At 44.8% G+C, this 24266-nt stretch overlaps 1 protein-coding gene across 1 annotated transcript in view; it reads right to left on the bottom strand.

The window, feature by feature from the left end:
- The window catches only part of LOC147630108 (DNA gyrase subunit A, chloroplastic/mitochondrial-like), a 128237-nt gene that overhangs the window by 29825 nt on the left and 74146 nt on the right, over positions 1–24266 (bottom strand). Inside the window, exons 8-17 of the mRNA XM_086811027.1 lie at positions 13347–13400; positions 13188–13253; positions 12740–12828; positions 11907–11955; positions 3721–3807; positions 2554–2647; positions 1690–1760; positions 1403–1492; positions 1029–1151; positions 767–924 (exon numbers count right to left, since the gene is read on the bottom strand). Coding sequence (XP_086667153.1) covers positions 767–924; positions 1029–1151; positions 1403–1492; positions 1690–1760; positions 2554–2647; positions 3721–3807; positions 11907–11955; positions 12740–12828; positions 13188–13253; positions 13347–13400 — 881 coding nt within the window. The remainder of the gene's footprint in view (positions 1–766; positions 925–1028; positions 1152–1402; positions 1493–1689; positions 1761–2553; positions 2648–3720; positions 3808–11906; positions 11956–12739; positions 12829–13187; positions 13254–13346; positions 13401–24266) is intronic.

The following is a 24266-nucleotide window of genomic DNA, read 5'->3' as shown; positions in this document are numbered from 1 at the left end:
ATGGAGAAAATGCAAGGCAATTTTCCAAAACGCTCATGCACATGCAGATAAATTAGATTCCTTATCAAAGATAAAAGGTAAACAATTGCAAGCAAGACCAGTTATCGAATCAATTCTCTACATCCTTCCTGCCCAGCAAGGACTCTCATCTCATTACCTTTTCCACTACATGGAACTACAGGCAGCAAGATCGCCTAAAGAGGAGCAAACCGAAGTCATGATAGACCACCTTTGGCAGCACTACATTCACTGGGCATGGGTCTAACCTTACAGAGTCCAGTTTTCTCACACTCAGCAAGGAGGGGTTTATGAGGATACCTTTGGGCTCACTCACGTCTCATCACACAGGTTTTGTGGAACCAGGTCGAGAGATGGGGCTGACAAGGAAGAGCAAGGAGCTTCAAGTATGCATGGTTTGTTAGCTGTACACACAGAAGGGGGGGGGGGGGGGGGGCAAATGACCACATTGTAACAAACTGCTCAGTATAATGGTATGCTATCATTAATTGTCCCCACAGATTTGCGAGGCAGCAAGGTCTACACACAGTCATCCAGTATGAGGACCAAAGATGTGTAGCTCTTTGATTGCAAGAGATTCATAAGCATGAGAAAGACATCCACTAATAAGGTATGCAGCAAACCTCAAGGACTAGAGGCCCAAGGGATGATGTTGAATACCTCATTATTGCAGCAGACCTCAAGGACTAGATGCCTGAGGGAATACAAATGAGCAGGGGTCCCAAAAACCTTTCTACAAGGCATATACCTGAAAAAAAGAAGGTAATCGTGGTTTCTGCACACAAAGAACTTTGACAGTGCATCGTCGGCCTTCAGTTTCCCTGCAGCCTTTCCAGCAGTACCACGATTTTGTGCCGCAAATGTGTCAGGCCTCAGCCGCTTGATGTAGCCCTTCTCACTAAGTATCTGCATCAAAACCAGATTTCTTATCAACCAAGATGAGACACAGATAGGCCATCAAAGAGAGGCTCATGGAGCATACAGACAACTCAGAAGAACAAGAGGCTTACCACCAGAGCTTCTTCATTCGCTATCACATCTATATCATTTAAAATCCCTGTGTTGTCCAACAAGGCAGTCCGCCGTGGTGTTGAGAACTCCTTTTTAAGTGCCATCGATTCCTTTTCAATAATCTGCCAAGAAGTTTTGTTAGCTCCTTTTTTTGAGAGAGATTTACACCCCCACGGGCAGGCCCTCTCCCCATCCCCATGCGATGACTGGATCCCACTATTTTGAGACATAAAAGCATGCATAAGATAGACATGTTCGCTTTCTAAAGCAGGATCACTATTCTGAGACATAACAGCATGCATAAGATAGACATAGTAAGCCTAAAACGTTTGTATTTATTGAACAAAGGTCTACTTTGAGATAACAAAAATACCTGCAGAATCCGTTGCCGACTCGCAAGCAACTGCTTCAGATCAGAAATCTCTGTGGTCAATGTATCATGCTCATCAACAAACTTGGTTCTCTGAATCCAATCAGAAATAATTAGACAACCAAAAACTTTTGTTGAAAGCCAACCACAAAGCTGCTGTAGAAGGCCAGAAAATCCATAAACAGAAAGGTCATAAACCGACAGAAAGACCATGAAAGGCCTGGCATCAGAATGATAAGAAATGCAAGCATTGGGCCTAAGAAACCAAGCTACATCTCGATAGTTTTTACCTCTAAACCAGTCAGCTTTCGCAATGTCATGCTTAACAGTGCTTCCACTTGGACGGTTGACAATCCAAACTCTGCAAGTAAGAGATATCTTGGTGCTTATGCTCATATGTGTTAGTTGAACGTATCGGTTCCTTTTTAAAAAAAACTTCAGTATGTTCTTAGGCTCTGTAAAAGAAAGAAATGAATGACAAACAAGGCAGCACTATAAACATCCTTGAAGTTACCCACCCCCCCCCCAAAAAAAAAAAAAACAAACAAACAAACAAACCGTCCCCCAAAAAAGGAAGAATACCTCCTTTCGGTCACCTTAAAACTTCTCATCCCCTCTAAAGCTTCTGCCCTCTAAATTTCCTATATACCATACTAGAATCCTCTCCTCTTCCCCTATTTGTTGTAAAAATATATAAAGGCATGCCATGGTCAGTTTCTTTACGAGACAGATGGAGCTTAGAAGTGAATTGACAGTGGAAGAGGGGCAACTTATGATAAGTCTCGATCAAATTTGGCACTCTTAAACTTTTTTTCTTTTTCAACATTTTGACACAGAGTTGACCACAACATTGTCCATATTCCACCCATATTTGACTAGCATTTGGATTTGATTAAAGTTAACAGTGCATGATCAAATAGAATTTCTCTACTGGTTTCATTCGACTTTACATTAAGTCAAAAAGCAGTCACAGTCTACATCTTGGTTGCTTAATGCTTCTCAAAGGGCCAAAAAACAAAAAGCAGTAGCCGAAATACAATGGTGTGATTAAAAACATGATTGTTCCTGCCCGTTTTGATGCAAGCATGGGCCATGTACCCTTGAAGGGTTAACATCAATGTATATATACAGCAGAATCAGAGGAAAAGCCATACCCTGCTGAAGAGATTCATTAGCACTACGCGTGTCCTTTGCCCCTCTGACAATATCTACAAGTCGATCAAGGTTGTTCAAACCAGTCAAGATACCCTGTGCAGCAATAAAAAAAAGGTGACAGAAACACAGTATCACATCTTTGTTTTGGATGGCCTTTTTGACAACTTCTATGCTCCAAAACTATAAAAGAACTTTCCATTTCAACAAAGCTAGATCATTTGAAAAACAATGTACTTTACACGGTTATCAATAACATTTTGGGCAAGTAAAAAGTAGCAAGGAATTACCCTTCAGGATACAGTAGCTTCAACATCATCTCTGGTACCCTTGGGATATCAAGGCATTACCCTTCAGGATACAGTACCTTCAACATCATCTCTAGTACCTTGGACAAGGGATAAAGATACAATTGTATCCTCAAGTACATGCTACTTCTTTGTGACCTATGAATGGAATAAGGAAAGATATATATATACCTAAATGAATCCAGGAACATTCTCAAATTCACCTTATAAGAAAGTGCAATTTATAGCCTCATGGTAGTCATCCACAAGACAATAAACCATCAACTCCATCTTGCATAGTATGGACTAGATACTATGACATCCCCACTAAGATAATCTAAATAAAGCTGGAAGTTCCGACTCCTGAAGGTTCTTCAAGGATCATTCAGTTTAGGGTTGAAATGTCCTTTGTGATCTTGTAAGATTGGAGAATTAGCCCATATATGATCACTAAACCCCTGTATGAGGCAAGGTTCCCAATTGGGTAAAAAGTCCCCATGAACTTCATCAAGACCTTTGGACTGTCTTTATGTCCTACAGCAGGACAGCAAATTCCTTGTCAGATCCATTCCGTCCTCCTTGATGAAAAATAATACTCAAACTCTCCCCACCCCATCGTTATCAACTTCAAAAGGGAAGCTTCATCCTTCACTAATGAGCATTGAGATCCTGATCTATCAGAAGTTGCCAAAATCTGCTAAATTGTGTTCTTTACATACCACATTGTAGGCCTATGATTATTATGTCTTAGCTATTTATCGCATACGAGCCTAGTCTCTCTAATCACATAAGAAAAGCCACACAACATCAAAAAAACTAGGGCCAGCACAATATGTTTCAAATCCCTACATAGATCAAAGACACGAAATAAGAAAAGCATACCTTAACAATATGATCCCTTTCTTCTGCTTGTCTTAACTGAAACTTTGCTCTCCTTTCAACAACAGAGCATCTGAAGTCTAAAAATACCTACATAACATTTCACAGCACCAAGTACCAGCATATTTATGGATCAAAATCAGTTATAATAACGTGAATCAAAGTTCGCCTTAGTAAAATAGATTTGGATGGCTAAATTTGCCATTCTCTTCAAAAAGGGGAGCTGCAGGAAAGACAGTGATCACAAACAAACCTTGCCTACTTACGAAGTCTACCAACATCATTTTTTACATAACCATAAGATCTATCAAGCTGCTCAGCAATCCTCAAACCAAAATCTGTAATATTAATACGGCTTACTAAAAACATGTTACAATGCAACCAAGAATATGAAAAGCTCAACAGCAAGCACAACGTTATGTGCAAGAGCATCGCAGATAGTTACAGTAGGTTATTTGAAAACCCCAAGGACTACTATTTTATAAGAACAAGAAAGCTTTGAAATCTCCAGGCCTTGTAGCTTATGAGGTAGCCTCAAAGCCAATCAGAATCCAATGCCATTAGCCTTATGAGTTAAAATATCATTTTCCCTCCACCTCTCATGGAGAGATTTAAAGATGTGTGAAATCTTTGATAGGAAGGAGGTAAGTACTAAGGAATTGAGAGTACTGGTGACCAGCTTTCTGTCTCCTACTATCTCAGTGATGTTCAGCAGTTGTTCTTTCAAGTCCTTTACTTTGGGTTAGATGCCCTGCCATAGAATCTCCTTCTTGCATATCATGGTTGTCCAGCCCCCACATTAGGTACATGACGCTAACTTCATTATGGGTTTGGAACATGGCTTCAAGGGGACCTACCATGCAGCCCTAGCAAAGCTGCAAGATCGGATATGAGGTATGATAGAAAGAAAGAGCAATCATGGACATGGCTTTGGCATTCTTGGAGTCCCGCCTTCGTTGTTCTTTAGTAGGAGTAGTAACCTTTGAGACTCCAGGTACCACCTGAGGAAGGACGAGATGGAGGACGACGTTCCTCCCAATGACAATCTCCCATAAGCCTCTGCATTTAACAAACTTTTCAACATAACAAAGAGTAATTAGACCCATCTAACATATCCTTAGTGGCCAGAAACCCAAAGATATCTGAATCTCTTTGTGCCATCCTCACAGTAAGAGATTTCCCAAAGCAGAATTATGCGCAAGAAGCAAGAAAGTCCTCACTAAATGGCAACTTTTTGTGCACTAACAGGCTTATAAGAAAATACTGGAAAAAACTGGGTTGTGCACACACGGCACTAGAATTTGACCGGATGTAAGATGCGATTGTCAAGGTATACCAGAAACAAGATGTACACTTAAGTGAGCTTAAACAATGCTCTGGATAGATAATTGCACTAATGCAAGAATACGTATTTGCACTGAGTTATGGAGTGCCTATGGATGCCTAATCCATAAAATATCTCTACGAGAAAGCCCTTAAGAAAAAAACCCAATACCTCAAAGTTTTGCCAGCGATGAACAAGATCCTCGTATTCGTTGATAAAACCAGGGCAACTAATGAAGATAGCTGGGCGCATGATGGCGGAGCAGGCTGAGTGCGCCGCCGGTTCTCGGCAAAACCTCTGGTGGCAGGGTTGGCTCAGCACTAGAGCCACTGGCGTTGGTGACTCTGTCCACAGTACTGCCGCAGGCAAGTTCAGCGGCGCCACCATTGTGATTGGGTGTTGGTGGCTTGCTGCATGCAGGATGGGGCCGAGCGAGGTTGAACTCCTAACTGGGTGGCTTGATCCAACGAGCAGCGGTCGAGAATGGTATCACCAAGGGTAGGAGTCAACCGGCCGCTATAGGAGTACAAGCCCTCGCAACTCACAAGGAGCACAATCTATCAGCACATAAAACACTCCTTGGGAAGGCTAGAGAATTCCACTCATTGTAGAAGGCCAGAGCCGACAAGGCGAGGGATCGTGGTGACTTGAGGAAGGTTCTCTGTCGAGGCTAATCGATGGAAGGGAGACCCACCGCCCCGACGACATTCATTGTCGTCGCGGGGGTCAAGAACTTGTCCAAGGGTGCTATCGAGCAATCGAAGAAGGTTACGGTACTCCTTGGCCCTCTCCCCCGCCATCACCTATGCCCCCACTGTGCTCCGCCCATCACCTCGTTGTGCCCTCCTCCCTCCCTCCCGCCATCACTTTGTTGTATCCTTCGACCTCACTGCGCTCCGCGTGACTCTCTGCCCCCACTTCGTTAAATCCTCTGCTTCCTTGGCCAACCCACCCTTCCTCCATCAGGCAAGGCATTAATTCCACGTCGAACTTCCTTTTCTTTGTGCAGCATTTTGTGGGTTGTATTTTCTCGGCACCACCAACCGCATCTTGTCCTTTCCCGTAGGAGTTCTCCATGGCACCCACTCCGTCATCCCTGACCGATGCAGTCCCCTGGTGCGTATTATCTCATGCAGACTTTCATCTCCTCGCCTCCTCAGTCTCACTGAGTTGAAGGCAAATATGTATGAATGTGTGAATATATATGTACAAACACATATATAACATATATATAAATGTATGTATATACATTTGTATAGATATATATATACATATACACACACACACACACACATATATATGTACATGTTTATATGTATTTATATACATATTAATATATGTATATATGAATGCATATACACGTGTATATATGTATGCATATACATACATACACACACACACACACACACACACGTACGTACGTACATATATATATAAGTACATACGTATGTGTGTGTGTGTGTGTGTGTAGCTACATATACACATCTATATATGTGTTCATATAAATGTGTGTATATATGCATCTATACATATACATACATGTCTATACATATGTATGTATATGTATACACACATCATATGTATACATATACGTACATAAACATATGTATATGTATATGTATACACACGTCATATGTATACATATACGTACATATGTACATATGTACATGTATATGTATGTGTAAGAAAACGTATATATACATGCATATATGTAAGAATACATATATATACATACATATATGCATGTATACATACATGTACACATATGTCTACATATGTATGTATACACGTGTGCGTGTGTGTGTGCACACATACACACTTTTTTTTTTTGGGTAGATCCATGAACAGTATATTATCAATGAAATTTACATACACACACACGTATACATAAATTCATATGTATTTACATGTGTATATATATGAATATGTATCTATATAACAGTATATACATTGTATGTATATGTATGTATACACATACATACACACACGCACAAGCACACACACGCACACGCACACGCACACGCACACATGCACACATCTACATATACAAGTGTGTGCGTGCGCACGCATATATGTATACACACACAAGAGATACATATATATGTTGTATACATATACATATATGTATCTATGTATAATTTATTTACATTCATATTCAGATTTTTCTATATATATATAAAAGTGATAGATGCGTGCGCGTGCCACACACACACTTTTTTTTTGTAAAACCAGTTGAAATTGCATTATATCATAAATGTACACAAGGGTTTGACATCAAGAGGATGTCTGAACCCTAGAACTTAAAAACAACAGTAAAAAAGTTCTATGCAAGATCAGGGAAGTGTTCAAGAAAAGAGCATATGCCCTATCTATCAGAAACAGTAAAAGAAAAGTTGAACACAAGAAACATCCAAATCTTCCTCATGCACGGCATCATATAAGGACTGCCGCAACGAGGCTCGGAAGAACTCATAAGGGTGCTGAAGGGGTGAATTCAGATATGCATGATTTCGCTGTAGCCAGAGGGTCCATAAGGCCCAGTATCTGATCCAATGGAAGAAAAGAGAATACTGTGACAAAGAAGCTGATAACGTGCCAAACATCCAGAAAAACTTGAACCTGTGTGCAGGAAATCTGAGAGATAAAGAATAGGAGATCTTGTCCAGAAGGTCTCTGGAATATGAACAAGACCACAATAAATGCGGAATACTCTCAGTAGTATGATGACATCTTGGACAAAGAGGAGAGGCAATCCTTCTTTGAGCCAATTTCACTCCCACTAGAAAAATACCGACAATGCATCTCCAGAGAAAGAGTCTCTATTTCAATGGCATTTTCAACTTCCATATCAATGTCAGTTTTGCTTTCCACCAAGCTAAAGACTTATCCAGATGCCAAAGAGAATTAGCATGCTAAGCAATCCATGGAGGAGGTAATATCAATCGATAAGCCTGTATAGAAGTCAATAGATGCAAAGGTTGAGAGGATAATCTTAAACTTGAAGACTGAAGATGCCAATCTTGAAGCCTGTCTCTTACATCCAATGTTGGAATCGGAATGAAAGGGTGTAAGAGATCTGCAATAGCTTTCCATATAGATCTATGATGCATCCCAAGATTGTATAGTTGGCATGCTGCCGGAAAAGAAAGAATTTGCCCTCTAGTATCTATTACGTCGTCAATGAACCGGATGCCCAACTTCATAAGATTGTAAGCTCTGATTGGTTGTTGTACAACAAGGGGAGAGTAAAAAACAGCACTCCAATGTATGCTTTCCATTCGAAGCGAGGAAGCTATAGAAGAAGGATGGGGAGACCATTTGATGCGAGAGAGCACTTTCTTCCAATCCTGAATCAAGGAAGTAGAAAATGGACAACCAGGGATTTTACCTTGAAATTTGCCAAGTACTACTTCCGATGGATCAACCAACCAACGACCATAAGCATTTGTGCGCATCCGACCACACAAAATTGCCAACATGATAGACCAAGGCTGCTCTTGTTGAAAAAAGGTTTTGAGCATAGTGATCTTTCTTGCCAACACATGAAATTTGATGTTTATAATATTCAAACCACCATGCATTTTTGGCGAGCAAAGCAGGTCCATTTTAAGCAACCTTAAAGCTTTTTTATGAAGCTTAGTTTTCCAAAAAATCTCCATGGCTTGAGACATAAAAGAAGAAAGATCTCGAGATGACCAATGTAAGAGAGGAAGGTAGAATTGGACATAAGCCAGAACAATGGACTGAACAATTCGAAGCCGTACATGTAATGGCCAAGTGGAGATCTTCCAATATTCTAATTTGTCCTGAATTTTGTTTAGCACCCAAGATATTTGTTGCTTATTTCTGATTTTCCAGCCAATGGGATAGCCCAAATGTCTTACTATGCTTTCCGGATAAATAATCTGGCCAGGCCACAGGATAGCATGCCAGTCACAATGCTTGAGAGGTAAGAGTTTTGATTTCTGAAAATTAATTTTTAAACCAGCTACCAACCCAAAATCTGAAAGAGTATCCATCAATAGACGAAGCTCCAAAGGACTGTTCTTTGGCATGAAGAATGAATCATCTGCATAAGCCTGTGCAATGAACCAGAAATCTGAAGCCCCTCTAACTGTCTAGTATCAACCAGATGATCCATATAAAGAAACAAAGGATGCGAAGCAATAGCATAGAACAGAGCACTGAGAGGGCATCCCTGTCGAACTGATCGTTCTAGAGTCCAAGACTCAGACAAATGTTTCCCTATAAAGCATTGAGCAGTGGAATCTGAGTAAAGCCAATATATGACATTAACTAGCTTTGGCCCAAAACCAAGTTTAGACATGATTTGAGAAACATAATCCCACTGCACCGTATCAAATGCCTTTGCCACATCCACATGCATGACCAAGACATCTTGAGCAGAGTATTTTGCATATTCCATTGCAATGAGAGTATTGGAGATATTATCATGTATATGCCTTCTTGGAACAAAACCATATTGCCTGAGATGAAGTCCATCATGAAGGATATCCTTTATCCGGTGTACCAACATTTTAGCAATAAGTTTATATATAACAGGCATCAAAGTGATAGGCCTCCAGTCATCCATTGTTTCACACAGAGGTTTTTTGGGCAGAAGCTTAACCAGACCATGCTTCCAAGCTGAGGGAAGATGTTGATGCTGCCAGGCTACATTAATGAGCTTCAAGATTGGACCCTTCAATTCAGCCCAGAAGGCTACAGAAAATTCAACCGTCAAACCATCCCAACCTGGGGATTTATGTTTACCCAAATGCTTGAGGGCTTCATCCAATTCAGTATCTGAAAAGGACATTTCTAGCATTGAAGCTTTTTGCAAAGAAACAATAGGAGAAACAAGCTCAATAAATCTGCTCCGAGCCAATGCAGCCTAAGATGTAGAAGAAGATGGTAGAGAAAAAAGAAGCCGAAAATGATCCAGACATTGTTTTTCTAGCTGCGATAAAGTCTGGGTCCAAAGACCATCCGGTTTCCTAACTCTCATGATAGATTGACTTTGTCTGTACGTGTGTAAGTTTAGAAAGAAAGATTTCGAGGAGCAGTCCTTATCTAGCATAGGTTTAACTCTAGCCCTTGTCTGCCATTTGGAAAGCTTGCGATTATCATTAGCATCAATTATGGAAGAAGCACAAGACAATGAATTCTGTTCAGAAGCAAAAAGAGACCTTTGATGGCTAATCTGTACCAAGGACTGCTTGTATGATTTTGCCCACTGGATATGCTGTCTGGTTTCTGCCATGTACCATCTTCCATATTCCTTAATGACATTTTGAATACGATGTACAAAAGAGTTTCAAGCAAAATCCAGATCCTCCTGAGCATGAGATAACAATGGCTTACAAGCCAATCTGATCATTTGCTGGAATTTTTCATGAGAAAGATATAATTGATTAACCTGCAAATGTCTGACTAAAGAGAGCTGAATATCATCCAGAGGCATACCAAAAGAAAGGTTGAGCCAAAGTGGAGTATGATCAGATAGTTGTTGAGAATAATCAGTCCACATTTGACATGTATAATCATCATATTGCTGAGCATGAATAAGATACCATCTATCAAGCCTGGCCCAATATTCTGTAAAAGCATTATGATGATATGTGAATCCCAAAACCGAAGGGTGAGTTGCTGTCCATAAATCTGCAGTATGAAGTGATGAAGTCAAATGTTCCCATCGCTGGATTTCAGAGGGAGGCATATGGGATTTATGAGTGGTATTGTCCTTCCAGTGAGGAGAATTATTAAAATCACCACAAAGTAGAGCATTTGAAGACCAAGGATATTGGTTTATGGAGTCCCACATTTTAGCTCTGGAAGCTGAAATTTGAGAGGCATACAAGGAGCCTATTTCAAAAATCTCTCCATTGATCATGCATTGGATAATCATCCATCGGCCACAAAGATCATTATATGCTACACAAGGCTGTAGATCATGTCTGGTTAAAATGCACAGCCCAGAGAATTATCCAGATCCTGCATAAAATATATCATAGCCTGAAAAGAACCCATGCTGGCCAGCAAAAGAATGCTGAGTATGCTCTTGCAGACACACAACATCCGGATGAGTATGCTCTTGCAGACACACAACATCCGGATGAGTATTATTTATATAATGCCATAGGAGCCTCCATTTATGCTGATTGCAGAGGCCCTGTATATTATAAGAAAAACATTTAAGAGAACTACGCATGAAAATATGTACAAGAGATGAGCAGTCCTCAAAGAGAAAGGGAGGCATCAAGCCTCTGCCATTGCCACAGGGTCTTGCTGACCCTCAGAATCCAATTCCCTGACTAAATCATCTTCTTCACAAAGTGGAATACCCTTCTTAACTGCATTGACCCATGCCTTTGAGATGGGGCTGTCCGAAGAGGTAGAAGGTTGACCAGGAGATGGAGCAGAAGCATCCCAATTGTGAGATTGGAGAGGTCTTTGTTTGAGAGGCACCATCTTCTTTGCATTCTGCCAACCCTCGTGAGAAGATGAATTATTTTCCGTGCCACACACACACACACACACACACACACATACATACATACATATATATGTATGTACATATACACATATAACCATATGTGTGCATGTTCTCTCTAGAGTTTGAGAGCTAGAGAGATTCTGTATGCTGACGAGAATCTGTATTAACTCACCTCCTATTAGGAAGTAATCACCTTTGTGCAACCTCATGCAATATGCTAACCATATAAGTCAACACACAACACACTTTGCCCAAAACCTGGAAACCACTAAACCACAGCTGTAGAGATCCAAAAACCGCTTTATCAAAACCTCGAAACCGCTATGAAATCACCTAGTAATTCCTTGAACAAAGATAGCCAATCCTTACCTCCAAATACTCCTTGAGGCCCTGCAATTCAGGCTTTCCATTTACAATCCTGCACAGTGAAAGATTAATAACTCAAATACTGCACACAAAAACACAAAACAAGGAACGCTCATACACTGAAACATTATAATTAAACACACAGTTTCACCAATTTTCAAAGTATCACTAAATATTTGTGTTCAGTCCATCACTCGGGATATGTGGATGACATCAAATAAGAGTTTTTTTGAAAAAAAACTTCTCTGAAATTTTCTATTTTTTTTCTCTTGGAGGAATTTATATTTTATGCTGGTTTCATTTCACAATACAAAAACTAACAAGATAGATGAGGAATGGCGACAGGAAAACACGTTAACCCTGCGCCAAAACACCTCAAATTTTTACTACATCATCTCCTAACACTGAGAGGTATCGACAATCTCTGGATGGAAGCAAGTTCCTGAGGTTGCGTATAGCTTGCCCTTTGTTTCCTTCATCGGTGTAAATGTAGGGGTGATATGAACACCCACCTTCAGCCCAAGCATGTGGTGGTAAATACTCCAATCAATGTCCTTCACCTTCTCACATGAGGTATTGGATAGCATTTGAAAGAGATTGCTACACTGGAGTTCCGTTATTGTTCTGAATCAATAGTTGTTGTTATGAATCATGTGCCTCTTGCCAAATGCTCCTCAGAATCGTGTGTAGGGCGACCTAGAAAGAGTTCTCTTTTTCTTTTTGGACATGAAATTATCAACTTTGAGACTTGGGTGGAACACAAAGAAAACCTGCAATTCTTGTTCGAGCGATAAACAAGACTTTATGTTGCAGTCAATCAAATGAATGCCCCTCACCCAACCATGTTGCAGCCAAAGGATGTTTGTAATGGTGTGTGCTTGTAGAGGTTATTCAGAACCACCTCTGGACTTGCACCTCTTTTGACCTGCAAATTAAGAATATCACTTAGACCATCAAAAGATTTTAGAGTGAGAGAATTATAAAACTTTTAGTTTGACACAAATGCAGCCAGGCAAACAGACTAGCAAGTGTTACACATTTTGAAGTGTAAGCTAGCTTATGCTAGAAAAACACAGAAATGTGACCTCAGATATTTTTGAGATTTTCCTCTGATGGCTCATCTACTTCACATTTCAATTAGGCCACCATAACTACAGTTTCTCAATGTCCACAACTGAAGCTGGGTAGAGGCTAGAAATTGCAGAAGCCACAGACTGCATACCTTTGACAGACAACGATTCCCAAAATAGCATGGTTTGAACTAGGAAAAGCATGAGAAAGCACCTCAACGACCACACGCATTCCAGTTCGATCACTCTCGTCCCGGATGTCACTAATACCATCCAAAACCTAAGCAAAAATAAACCACAAAATTTTCAAAGTTGGCCTTGTGGGCATATTAAAACACATACATTTTCTTTCACTTAAAAAGGAGAACCACACTCGTTCTAGGCAAGCAAGCTCTACAGCTTGATCCACAGTATCAACAAAAAGCTCCTACAATCATTACAAACAATGAAAGATTACTAGGCAAGCAAGTTCTCCAAATATGAGAAATGGCTTGAAAGTGTAATCATTGCATTATTTTGCATTCACAGTGCAATAGTTTGTGGTTGCATTGAATTATTTTGCATTCACAGTGCAGTAGTTTGTGGGCAACCTATCTGCCCATAGCTGGCCTACTTTTGGAAGGCCAATTAAGACTATTCACCTGCCCTAACGTCATTGAAAGTGGGATTAATTTGGCTTTCCACTGGTCTTCCTCAGGCAGTTGGCTGACTGCTGCTGCTTCTGGTACCTGCTTCTCTTACCAGCCCCATACTCTCAAAGGCCATTGTGTCCTACTCTACCCTATGCATTCCGACTCACAAGCCCATAGGGATAACAACATGAGCTCGATTCTTCTCTAAATCTTAACACTAGCTATGCTTCTTAGCCTGATGTATGTGACCAAAAGGTTGCCTTGCATGCCCCCATCCCTCCTTGTTACATGCATCCCGCACTTCGATGCCACGTGGACATATTTGCACAAGCAGGTGCACGACCTAGAGTGGAAATTGGTCCCTTGTGAACCCCATTCCGGGACAACTGAGCAAGGGTTCCACTCTAAGCGTCCAAGGTCAGGTGTACAAGTCCCGTACATGGTCTTGGTCAGGTGTGCAAGTCCCGCACATCATGCTGTGAGTCACCCTCTAGAACGATGATAGGTGTTCCAAATGTTCAGCGCGTAGCCTGATACCAAGCATCTGAGGAGTAGAACATGTAGTTGTATGTAGATAGAAGGGACAGCACCCCAAAAGGGTTTAAGACCCTTACCTACAAAGGGGGTAGCCTTTGTGGGCCACCCTAGGGGCCAAGGAGGCCCATGGCCAACAGCCACCATGTGGCTTGGCATGATGTCAGTGGCCAAGCCTGGAGGGCCTGGGCAGCAAGGCAGCTAAGCCTCGCTGGGCCAGGCACCAAGTCGGCCAGTGTCATGTGCATCCGTTAATCCCGATGCTCATAAACATGTACATTCTCATTAGCAAATATATGGGCAGATTTAGAATGAATTTTGCAGCCCTACAAGCTCCCGGCACTGCCCAAGACATAGTTGGGACACCTTTTGGGCATAGTTTGGACACAAAAGATGGCTTTTTGGACAATGAAATGAAATGAAATGATATATTAACGTCTTCAGAAGGCCAAAATGACCTATGAGACCAAAAAGGTTACAACAATTGGTGGATCTGATACAATGTCTGTGTAAGAAAAGCTAAAAACAACTAAACAACTAACTGAAACTGAAACAACTATGAGGAAAAGTACGGTACTAGGAGCTCCTAATGGATAACATCTGGGAGGAAAACTCCAGCAACAAAGCTAAGCATCATACACATCACTATCCAAAGATGTCTCTCATCGGTCGATGGCGGATATCCTCAAAGGCTCAATGTCCTCCATGGTGAGTACTCTGACTGGACGTCTCCCATGCCGTGCTAGTATGGTCCTGATCCTCTGTTGTAGTCTCCGCCGGTGTCGAGATGGGCCTCTCATCTTGGGGCGCCTGGACCGCCCCAGCTCTATAGCCCGATCAATCAGTGTACCTCTCGTGCGACTATAGTCTGGGGCTAGCTGCAATGCCTGGTGGGCTGACTGCTCAATCTCTGGTCGAAAGAAGTCTGTAATCTGCCTCTGTAGGTGTCTCTCCCTCTCTGATCCCCTCCCTCTCAAGAGACCCTCTCTATGTCTACGTAGCTCCAGCAAGTATAATCCGAGGCATCTCTCATCCTGGTATCTCATGACTCTAGAAAGTGGTGCGAAACCCTCTCTAAACAGGCAGTGAAAACGGCCTCGTATCTCATAACATACTGGACAGTGACATGTGTAATGTAACTCTGTCTCTGGCTCCAGCTGACAAATCCTGACCTCAGCTGGTACTCCTCTGAATCTGCCAGTCTCAATCTCTAGCTGGTGTGAGGATGTGCGCATCTGACCAATAGCACAACGTCCCCCATGAGAAAGATGAGTATCCATGTAGCTGGGTCTAATCACAAACCCATCCTCCGTGAGCTGGAGAAGATGATCTCTATAGAAAGCCATCTTCGTACCAAGCTCGTGTGTCGGCTGTATCCATGTCCTCCTAGTGTCCAGCTGAGTCAAGTCCTACCTGATAAGTCTGGTAATCTCTGCCCGTGTGAGAGAGAGGGAGGGTGCATCCAGGGAGTACTGAAATGGACTCTCCATACTAAAGCCATGCAGTTGGAACCAAGCTGTCATCTGTGCATACCAACATGATCCGTCTCCCTGTGATGCCAACTGTCGTGAAGACTCTAGGGCTAAGCGAGCATATCTGTCTCTAGGGAGAGCCCAGGTGCTATGTATAAAGGAGACTGATCGAGTGAGTGCCTCTACTACCAATGGGGGGGCAGCCATTTATGCACGGATAATATCATGTGGTACGGAGGCCTTGGCCCTAATCATCCGGGAAATCATAGAAACCAAGGGCCTCTCCATACGTCTCCATCCATCAGTGCTACCAGCTCGGCTATGGTGATCCACTAAGGGTCCCCATATCTCCACTCCATACAGCATGGCTGAAGTGACCAAAGTGTTAAAGAGCCAGAGCTTTGTTCGAGGTTCCTGAAACCGAACTTGCTGCGAACACATCCTCTCTAGTCTCCCCAATGCTGCATAAGCTCTGGTCAATCTGGTCTCCGCTGCTCTCCTCAAGGAAAATAGTGGGCCACTAAAATCACACCAAGGTAAGTATATGCATCTGTATACTCCATTGTCTCCTGACCATATGTAAAGGTGGGTACGGACCTCCTAACCCACTATGCTGTGGTGTTAAACACCATCACCTTGGTTTTACCAAGGTTAACAGACAATCCACTGTCCTGTGCAAACGTGTGCAATGCATCCAAATGATGCTGCATCCCCTCTGGAGAATCTAAGATCAGCACAATATCATCAGCATACAATAACAGCTGTTTCACCCCAATAGTGGAGTGAACCATCTCAGAAATACCCTGAGTAGTACGTACCTGCCCCACAACTGTCCTGTATAAAGCCATGATTCCCCAAATCAGCTCTGTGGGACACTCCCATCTCCTGTAGTCTGCGCATCAGTCTAGCTCTCGGTACTGTGTCAAAAGCTTTGCGGAAATCCACAAAGCAACAATAAATCCTCCTGCCATATAATTTGCCCTCCTCAATAATAGCTCTGAGTGTCAAGATATGGTCAAGAGTGGAGAAACCTCTCCTGAACCCTGCCTGCACTGATGCACGTATGCCCTCTCTCTCTGCCCATCTACTCAACTCCTGCTCAAGAATAGATGCATATAATCTAGCCAATGTGTGACCAATCATGATGGTACGATAATTCCCAGGAAGCATGGGATCCCCTGACTTGAAGATAGGCACAATCGTGGACATATTCCAAGTCTCAGGAAAACCCTCACACATGGCTCGCTTAAACATCATAGCAATAAGCTCTGCAAGCATATCTCTGGCATGAATAAAGTGCTCTGCTACCAAACCATCATCTCCCAGTCCTCATCCTGTCAATAGCTTTCCTTACCATCTCAGCAGTAAAGAAAGCACATGTCTCTGGGCATGGCTCCGATGGGTCTGGCAAGGGCGGCTGTCCTGGTGCTCTGTAACAGGGATGCTGCATACTCACCCCAAATCTCTGTGGAGGTAATGGCTGGTGATGGTGAATGCTCATGGAATAGTCTCCATGCCTCGCCTGAGTCCTGACTCATAAATAACTGATACAAATCCCTCTCTACCTGAGCAAGATAAGCCCTCTTCTTCCGACGCACTAGGTGCCGCAAGGTAATCCGTGATTGTCTGTGAGTGGTAACACCCATGAGCACCTCTCTCTGTAATCTGATCCTCATCTCTCTGCACTCCTCATCATACCAACTGTTTTGGGGCATGTTCCCAGATCGTCTCCGTGTAGGCTGACTATGGGGATATGCCTGTGATGCTGCAGCATGAAGCGTCTCTATCAATATTTGAGTGAGCTCATCTAATGGCCGTCCCGGCTCCTCGACCAATAAGCGTCTGTATATCTCATCTGTGTACATGGTGTTAGTCTCCCTCGTAAAGGTATAACGAGTGTGTGTGGAGACCTGTCCCAATGGAGCGGTGCTGAACTGAAATGTGAGAGTGAAGGACAAGATAGCATGATCCACTCCTATTCCAACCGGCCTAGGGCCTACCATAAAATCCTGAAAAGAGGGAATGAGACTGGACTGAGCCATAACATAGTCCACTGTACTAGCACCATGCCGATGTGGAAAGCTAGTGAAACCGCCCGATGTCGGGAATCTCTGTAGGCCATTCAGGATGGCCAATCCATGTGCAGTCCCCATGTCTATCAAATACCGCCCATACACTATATGTTCCTCATCCTGTGAGAGTCTAGATAGACCCATATCCCTAACATCAAGCTCCCTCAACATCTCCTCTGAGGTATCATAAAATACTGTCTGGTTATGGGCGCTCCTGGCATTGAAGTCCCCCAAGAGAATGATGTCACCATCCCTGGAGAACTCCCAAATGTCATCATCCAAAATAGAAAAGGGAGACTGCCCGCTAGGTGATGCATACACTCATGTACTAGGAGCAAAATAGCATATAGCAATGTAGAGATATCTGTCCGTCTCTGCCCTCAGTCTTACCCACATGTACCTAGCCTGCTCATCTCTGCGGACTATATGTATCAGTGGCTGTAGCTCCTCTCTAAACAATACTGCCACTCCTCCTGAGCCCCGTCCTCTATGCTCTGAACGAGTCTCCTGTCTACAAGCTGTCTCCCATTGGTATCCAGTAACATGTGGCATGGACTGTCCAGGAGCCTAATGCGTCTCACAATAGAAGATGATGTCCCTCCCAGTGAAACTATCCTCAAAAGCCCCTACATCAAGGCGTAGAGATCCATTACAATTCCAAGTAGCAACTTTGAGTGTAGTCCCATAGGTCTCGCGCCGTCATGAAGAGCGCCTCTCCATAATCACCACTCTACCATCTCTATAGAAGGCCACTTTCCCTTTCTCTCCGGCTGCCGTTATCTCGGGCATAACTTCTTTCATGTGGGCAAGTTGCGAGAGTGTGAGGTCATCTCCAAGAAATATTCCCATCTTCTTGAGTGTAGGACGTCTCTTCAAGACGTCCTTCTTCACTTCCATGGAGGGGAAACGAATGATAAGTGCTCTCTCCTTAGAAGATTCGCCACTACCTTCTCTCTTCTTTCCCACTCTCCATGCCTTTGTGTGCATGGCTTCAATGCCCATCATAGAGAAGAGCTCCTTGGTTTCCCCTTCCGCATCATCACGGTCTTTTACACCGGACACTCGTACATGTAAGGCCCGGGTCTTCCTCCTTTGCTCCTCTTCAAGGGTCATGTTGATGATGGTGGGAGTGGGGATGGGTGGCGATTCTTTACCTTTCCCTTTCTTGGCGACCTCGATCCATTTCTCCGCCTCGTCCATCTTCTTTTGTGTCTTTGTGATCACCTCCACCCATGAAGATGTCTTCTCTTTATGTTGCTCCTCCTCCTCTCGAATGATCCTCATTTGTTCCTTGATGGTATTCAGCTCTTCAATAAAGGAGGGCTGAAATTTTCCATCCTCAAGCTTGCTTTTTGAAGTGGCTTCCAACTCCTTTTTGAGGGCTGAGATTTCAGCCGCTTGACTTTTAGCATGCAATTTGGCCTCCACTAGTTCCTCCTTTAAGGCTGAAATCTCAGCCTCTTGCTTGGATGTTCTCTTCGAGCTCTTGGATTTTGTCAAATCCCTTCTCGAGTTTGGAGAGGCGGTTTATGATTGCGGTAACGGAAGAGTCGACCATCTTCTTGTTTTCTTTGATAATTGTGCCGAGCTTGTCCTCCACCTTCACGAGCTCCTCTTTAAACCCGGTCTTGGCCATGACTTTTTGCAGAACTTCCCACAGCCAATGGATTGGAAATTAATCCATGACACCAGCGCGAAACAGCAGCAGCAGGGAGGGGGGGGGAGTCAAGCCATGTAGGGGAAAGAGAGAAGAGAGAAGAGATTGAGCAAAGAGAGAGTTATGTTGCTGCCTTGGGGGCCTGAGGAAGGGTGGGTGGGAAGAGGGAGGCGGAGGAACGGGCCAGCCCAGGCGCGCGAACAGCGAAGAGGGTGGGAAGAGGGAGGCGGAGGAACGGGCCAGCCCAGGGAGGTGACAGCAGACGACGAGCAGGTTCAGAGAGAGAGAGAGAGAGAGAGAGAGAGAGAGAGAGAGGCGACAGCAAGCGGCGAGCAGGGGAGAGCAGCGGCGAGCAGGGGCGAGCGAATAGGCGGCGAGCAGGGGAGAGCAGGGGCGGGCGAACAAGCGGCGAGCAGGTTCAAAGAGAGAGAGAGAGAGAGAGAGAGAGAGAGAGAGAGAGAGAGAGAGAGAGAGAGAGAGAGAGAGAGAGAGTAACCTTCCAGGTTCACTTCAGCACGCCGGGTGAGAGAGAGAGAGAGAGAGAGAGAGAGAGAGAGAGAGAGAGAGAGAGAGAGAGAGAGAGCATCTACTAAAGACCCAATGGGCCTATGAGACCAAAGTGGTACAATAATGTCCATGGCATATCTCATCATGGAATGGAAAATAAAACAGAATGAAAACATAAATATAGCTATCTCACTGGGGTGATACAAAACTGTCCATGGAAACTCATCATGGAATACTAAGAAAATAAAAACCATGGGAGCAACATCAGCTCCGAGTAGATGGTATACCACTCTCCAAAATGTCAAGGGTGGGGGTTCAGGCCCTGTCGGCTGCCCTACAGCAGGCCGACTGCTGTAGGGAGGCCATATAAAATGGCCCCCAGTCCCTTGCCACATATTGTATCATTCCGGGATCTTCTTTGTGTATATAGAGCAGAGTTACACGCCTCTATCTCTCTCTCTCGTTGCGTTTTGCTCTCGTGTTCCCAGATCTGGTCATCATCTCTGCTGCGTATTCTGACACCACTATGTCCCCGAAAATCTTAGTTCCATCCTCCGGAAGACATCAAAAAAAACTGTAATCCATGGGCAGCCCCAAGATCTTGGGGGACCCACCTAGGGACTTTCGCAGGACAGGCCTCACCGAAAAGCGGCAATATTCATCTCAACCGGCTCCAAGAATCAATGAATCAAACGGTGGATGGAGCTCGCAGGCTATCTCCGCTCTAGGTCGAGCGGAGGGCGGTGGGAGTGCTCTAGAGAGGCGGAGGGAGGGGGAAGTGCAGGCTTAGAGGAAGAGGACAGGGCAGGGGAGACTGTTGCGGGAAGAGTCGGAGATGAGGATGGAGGATGAGGAGGAGGGGGGGGAGGAGGCAGAGGGGGGTCGCGTGGGGAGGCGGAGAAGACTGAGATAGGAGTGGCTAGGAGTGATCCATCGGAGAGGGAGGGGGCTAGGGAGGGCTTGTCGGGGGTTGAGTGGGGCCAGGTGGCCTCATTGGAATCTAAGACCTAGAGCAGGAGTCTCAGCAAGGTAACGGCCGCCAAACCAAAGGGACCGTAGGTGGGACCCTCGCAATGACTGAAGGGGACCCATTGGTGCCGGGTGGGTGCTGCGATAAATGCTCGAAATGGTTCTCTGACAAAACCAAATCCATATGTACTTTGCCACCCTGTGTTGGCACTCAGCTCTGGTAGTCAACCAACAGCCCTGGCACGAGCCAGCTGTCTGTCACTCTCCGGCAGTAGAGTCGGCCCGGTCAGGTCCTAGTGCTCGGCTACTTGAGACCCTACCTCTCTGTCTACCCTGTGGTCAGAATCTAAGCTGGGACCAAGGTAGGGGACCACCGGAAGCAGTCTCTTGGTTGACGTCAAGGGCAAGGTGTCCCATCTTCCTGCAAATGATGCATTGGCCAGGAAAGCCTGAGTACTACACTCTTTGTAGGATGGGGTCTGCCTCCGATGAGGCAATACAAATGCAAAGGGATGGAATCTCGGCCGCCCGTGCGAGGGACGAAGCGGCGGTTTGGGGGGGGGGGGGGGGGGGGTTCCATCACTCTCCCAATGGCTCCACCGATCACCGGGAGAAGAGGAAGGTACTCCTTCCTGAGACCTAGGAAGCACACTCTCACGGAAAAGCCTTAAACGCCAGCCAATGGGTCGGATGTAGGGTCAAAGCCATGCTGCCACCTCACAAAGAAGGCTTGGGCCGTACGCAATGCGACATTGCTAAGTTACATGACTCGATTTGATGCCGCTAGCGAGTCGAACTCAACCTGGTAGTGGCCGCGCCCTGAAGGATGAATGTTTGTGATCTTTATAGGCTCTCCAAGGAGGCTAGCCTAAAGAAGATCTCTACGTTGTCCGGGCGCAGGGCGGCTTACCCACAATCTTGTAGACCAGAGTGGAGGCCTATAAAGATGCAACTGTGGTAGTGAGGAGCTAGAGGTCTGCTTCAAACAAAGGCAAGGGACAGTAGCCTCAGTCGGGGATGACGAAGCGGCTGCCATGGAGTCCTCCTGAGGGATGAAAACCAGAAGGGGCTGACAGATGTACAGTTCAAGATAGAAATGATGGTTATTCTATCATTAACTCAGGTACCTTGTTTCATGGCCTATACAAGATAGATGTATTTGAGAAGTTGCAGCATGATGCTTGCTCAGTCTCTATGACTCGTACTATGAGTGATGTAGAATTACGGCATACACGATTGGGCCATCTAAATTATGGCCGGGGAGAGAGAGAGAGAGAGAGAGAGAGAAGAGGAGAGAGAGAGACTTGTAGTAGGGGGGAGAGAGAGAGAGAGAGAAAGAAAGAAAGATATATTAAGCGTCTACTAAAGACCCAATGGGCCTATGAGACCAAAGTGGTACAATAATGTCCATGGCATATCTCATCATGGAATGGAAAATAAAACAGAATGAAAACATAAATATAGCTATCTCACTGGGGTGATACAAACCTGTCCATGGAAACTCGTCATGGAATACTAAGAACATAAAAAAGAAAATACCCAAGAACAAAGAGTCTGCCTAGCGGAAGGGAGGGAAAGGGAAAACGAAACCAAGAGGGAAAAGGGGGGCGGGGAGCGCTGAAAGTACAAAAAGGGGGGAGGAGGGCTGATGGCTAAGAGAGGGGGTGAGGCACTAAAGGAAGAGGGGCCGCGTGGGGGGAGGTGAAGAGGGGGGCGAGGGCATAGGCAGGAGAAAAAGCAGGGGGAGGGGGGACGCACAGGCAGAGGAGGGGGGAAGAGAGCAAGCAAATAGCGCAGGGCGTTTTTTTTTTTGGGGGGGGGGGGGGGGCACGCGCGTAGGAGATAACCGGGGCTCAAGGCAAGGGGGCTGCAATGGAGAAGGCGAGGGGGCGGAGCGATGGCGAAGGGGGGGGGGGGGGGGGGGGGCAATGCAGAAGGCAAAGGGACGAGCGATGGAAAGGGGGCGGCAACATTGTTCGAGGGAGCAGCTCACAGCTCCGAGCTACGAACTCACTGAAAGACAACACAGCTTTCCGCTCTAAACATCTTTACTTTCTAGAAGAGATGTGATCTTTTCGGACTGAAGTTATAGTTCCAGAACAGATTTTTCTACATCATTTCAAGCACGGCTTCAGCCAAAGAGAAAAACAGCTCCTCACAAAGTTTGAAGACCGAGGGACACATGAAGCAGTGTGGCTTGACAAGACCTTATTCGGACTAGTTGGAGGCTTTGCGACTTCCATCAAGTTAAGCAGAAGGGGATGTCACATGCATCCTGCTCCTGGATGCCATGTGGACATATCTCTAAAGTAGGTGCATGACCTGCAGCGGATACTGGTTCCTTGCGAGCACCAGTGCGACGAGTCAGCCACGGTTCTAGTCTAAGCGTCCAAGGTCAAGCGTACAAGTCCCATACATGGTCTTGGTCAAGTGTGCAAGTCCCGCACATGAAGCAACTCCGAACTGTGAGTCACCTTCTAGAATCATGACAAGTGTTCCTGGTGTTCGGCTTGTAGCCAGATACCAAGCATCTGAGGGGCAGCCCTGTGGGCCACCCTAGAAAGGGTTAAAGACCCTTACCTACAAAGGAAGTAGCCCTTGTGGGCCACCCTAGGGGCCAAGGACGCCCATGGGCATGCTGTCAGCCACGCCTGGAGGGCCTGGGCAGCAAGGGGTCAAGTCAGCCAACCCACAAGGCCTTGACCAGCCTGCCGGCCAGCACCCAGGCAGGCTGGACAGCAAGACAGGCCAACGAATAAGGCCTGGACAGCATCTCCAAGGCGGCCAGCCAATAGGAAAACAAGGCACCTACTTAATAGCAACAAAACAAGTCGTGGAAGATTATTCAACAGGCCGACCCCTGCAAGTATCCACTGACCAGCATATAAAGAGACTATAAAAGCATAGGCTAGAAAGTCATTTGAACATCTCATAATTCACAAAGTGCTAAAGTACTCCAAGGGCCAGGACAGCCAAAGAGAGCCTAAAGCAAAGGTGAAGCTTGAAGGTCAAGAACAGATCGACCACAGGCTTAAGGTTTACAGCCACAAGAAGATCAACAGATTTGAGTCTTTTTCTCATCATTCAATAAAGCAAATACACCATCCTTGGTGGGTGCCCTGCAGAGGATATTTGGGACCCAATCGGGTGTATTGTGCCTTTACTCTCTCTCTCTCTCTCTCTCTAAAGTACTCCAAGGGCCAGGACAGCCATAGAGAGCCTAAAGCAAAGGTGAAGCTTGAAGGTCAAGAACAGATCAACCACAGGCTTAAGGTTTACAGCCACAAGAAGATCTACAGATTTGAGTCTTTTCTCATCATTCAATAAAGCAAATACACCATCCTTGGTGGGTGCCCTGCAGAGGATATTTGGGACCCAATCGGGTGTATTGTGCCTTTACCACAGCTCAGAGGACACGAGGGGCAGATCACACTCGATATACTTTTACTT

The sequence above is a fragment of the Cibotium barometz genome, chromosome 17, assembly GCF_041138505.1.
Source record: "Cibotium barometz isolate CiBa-2024 chromosome 17, ASM4113850v1, whole genome shotgun sequence".
Lineage (NCBI taxonomy): Eukaryota > Viridiplantae > Streptophyta > Polypodiopsida > Cyatheales > Cibotiaceae > Cibotium > Cibotium barometz.
This window is presented reverse-complemented; position numbering and strand designations above follow the sequence as displayed.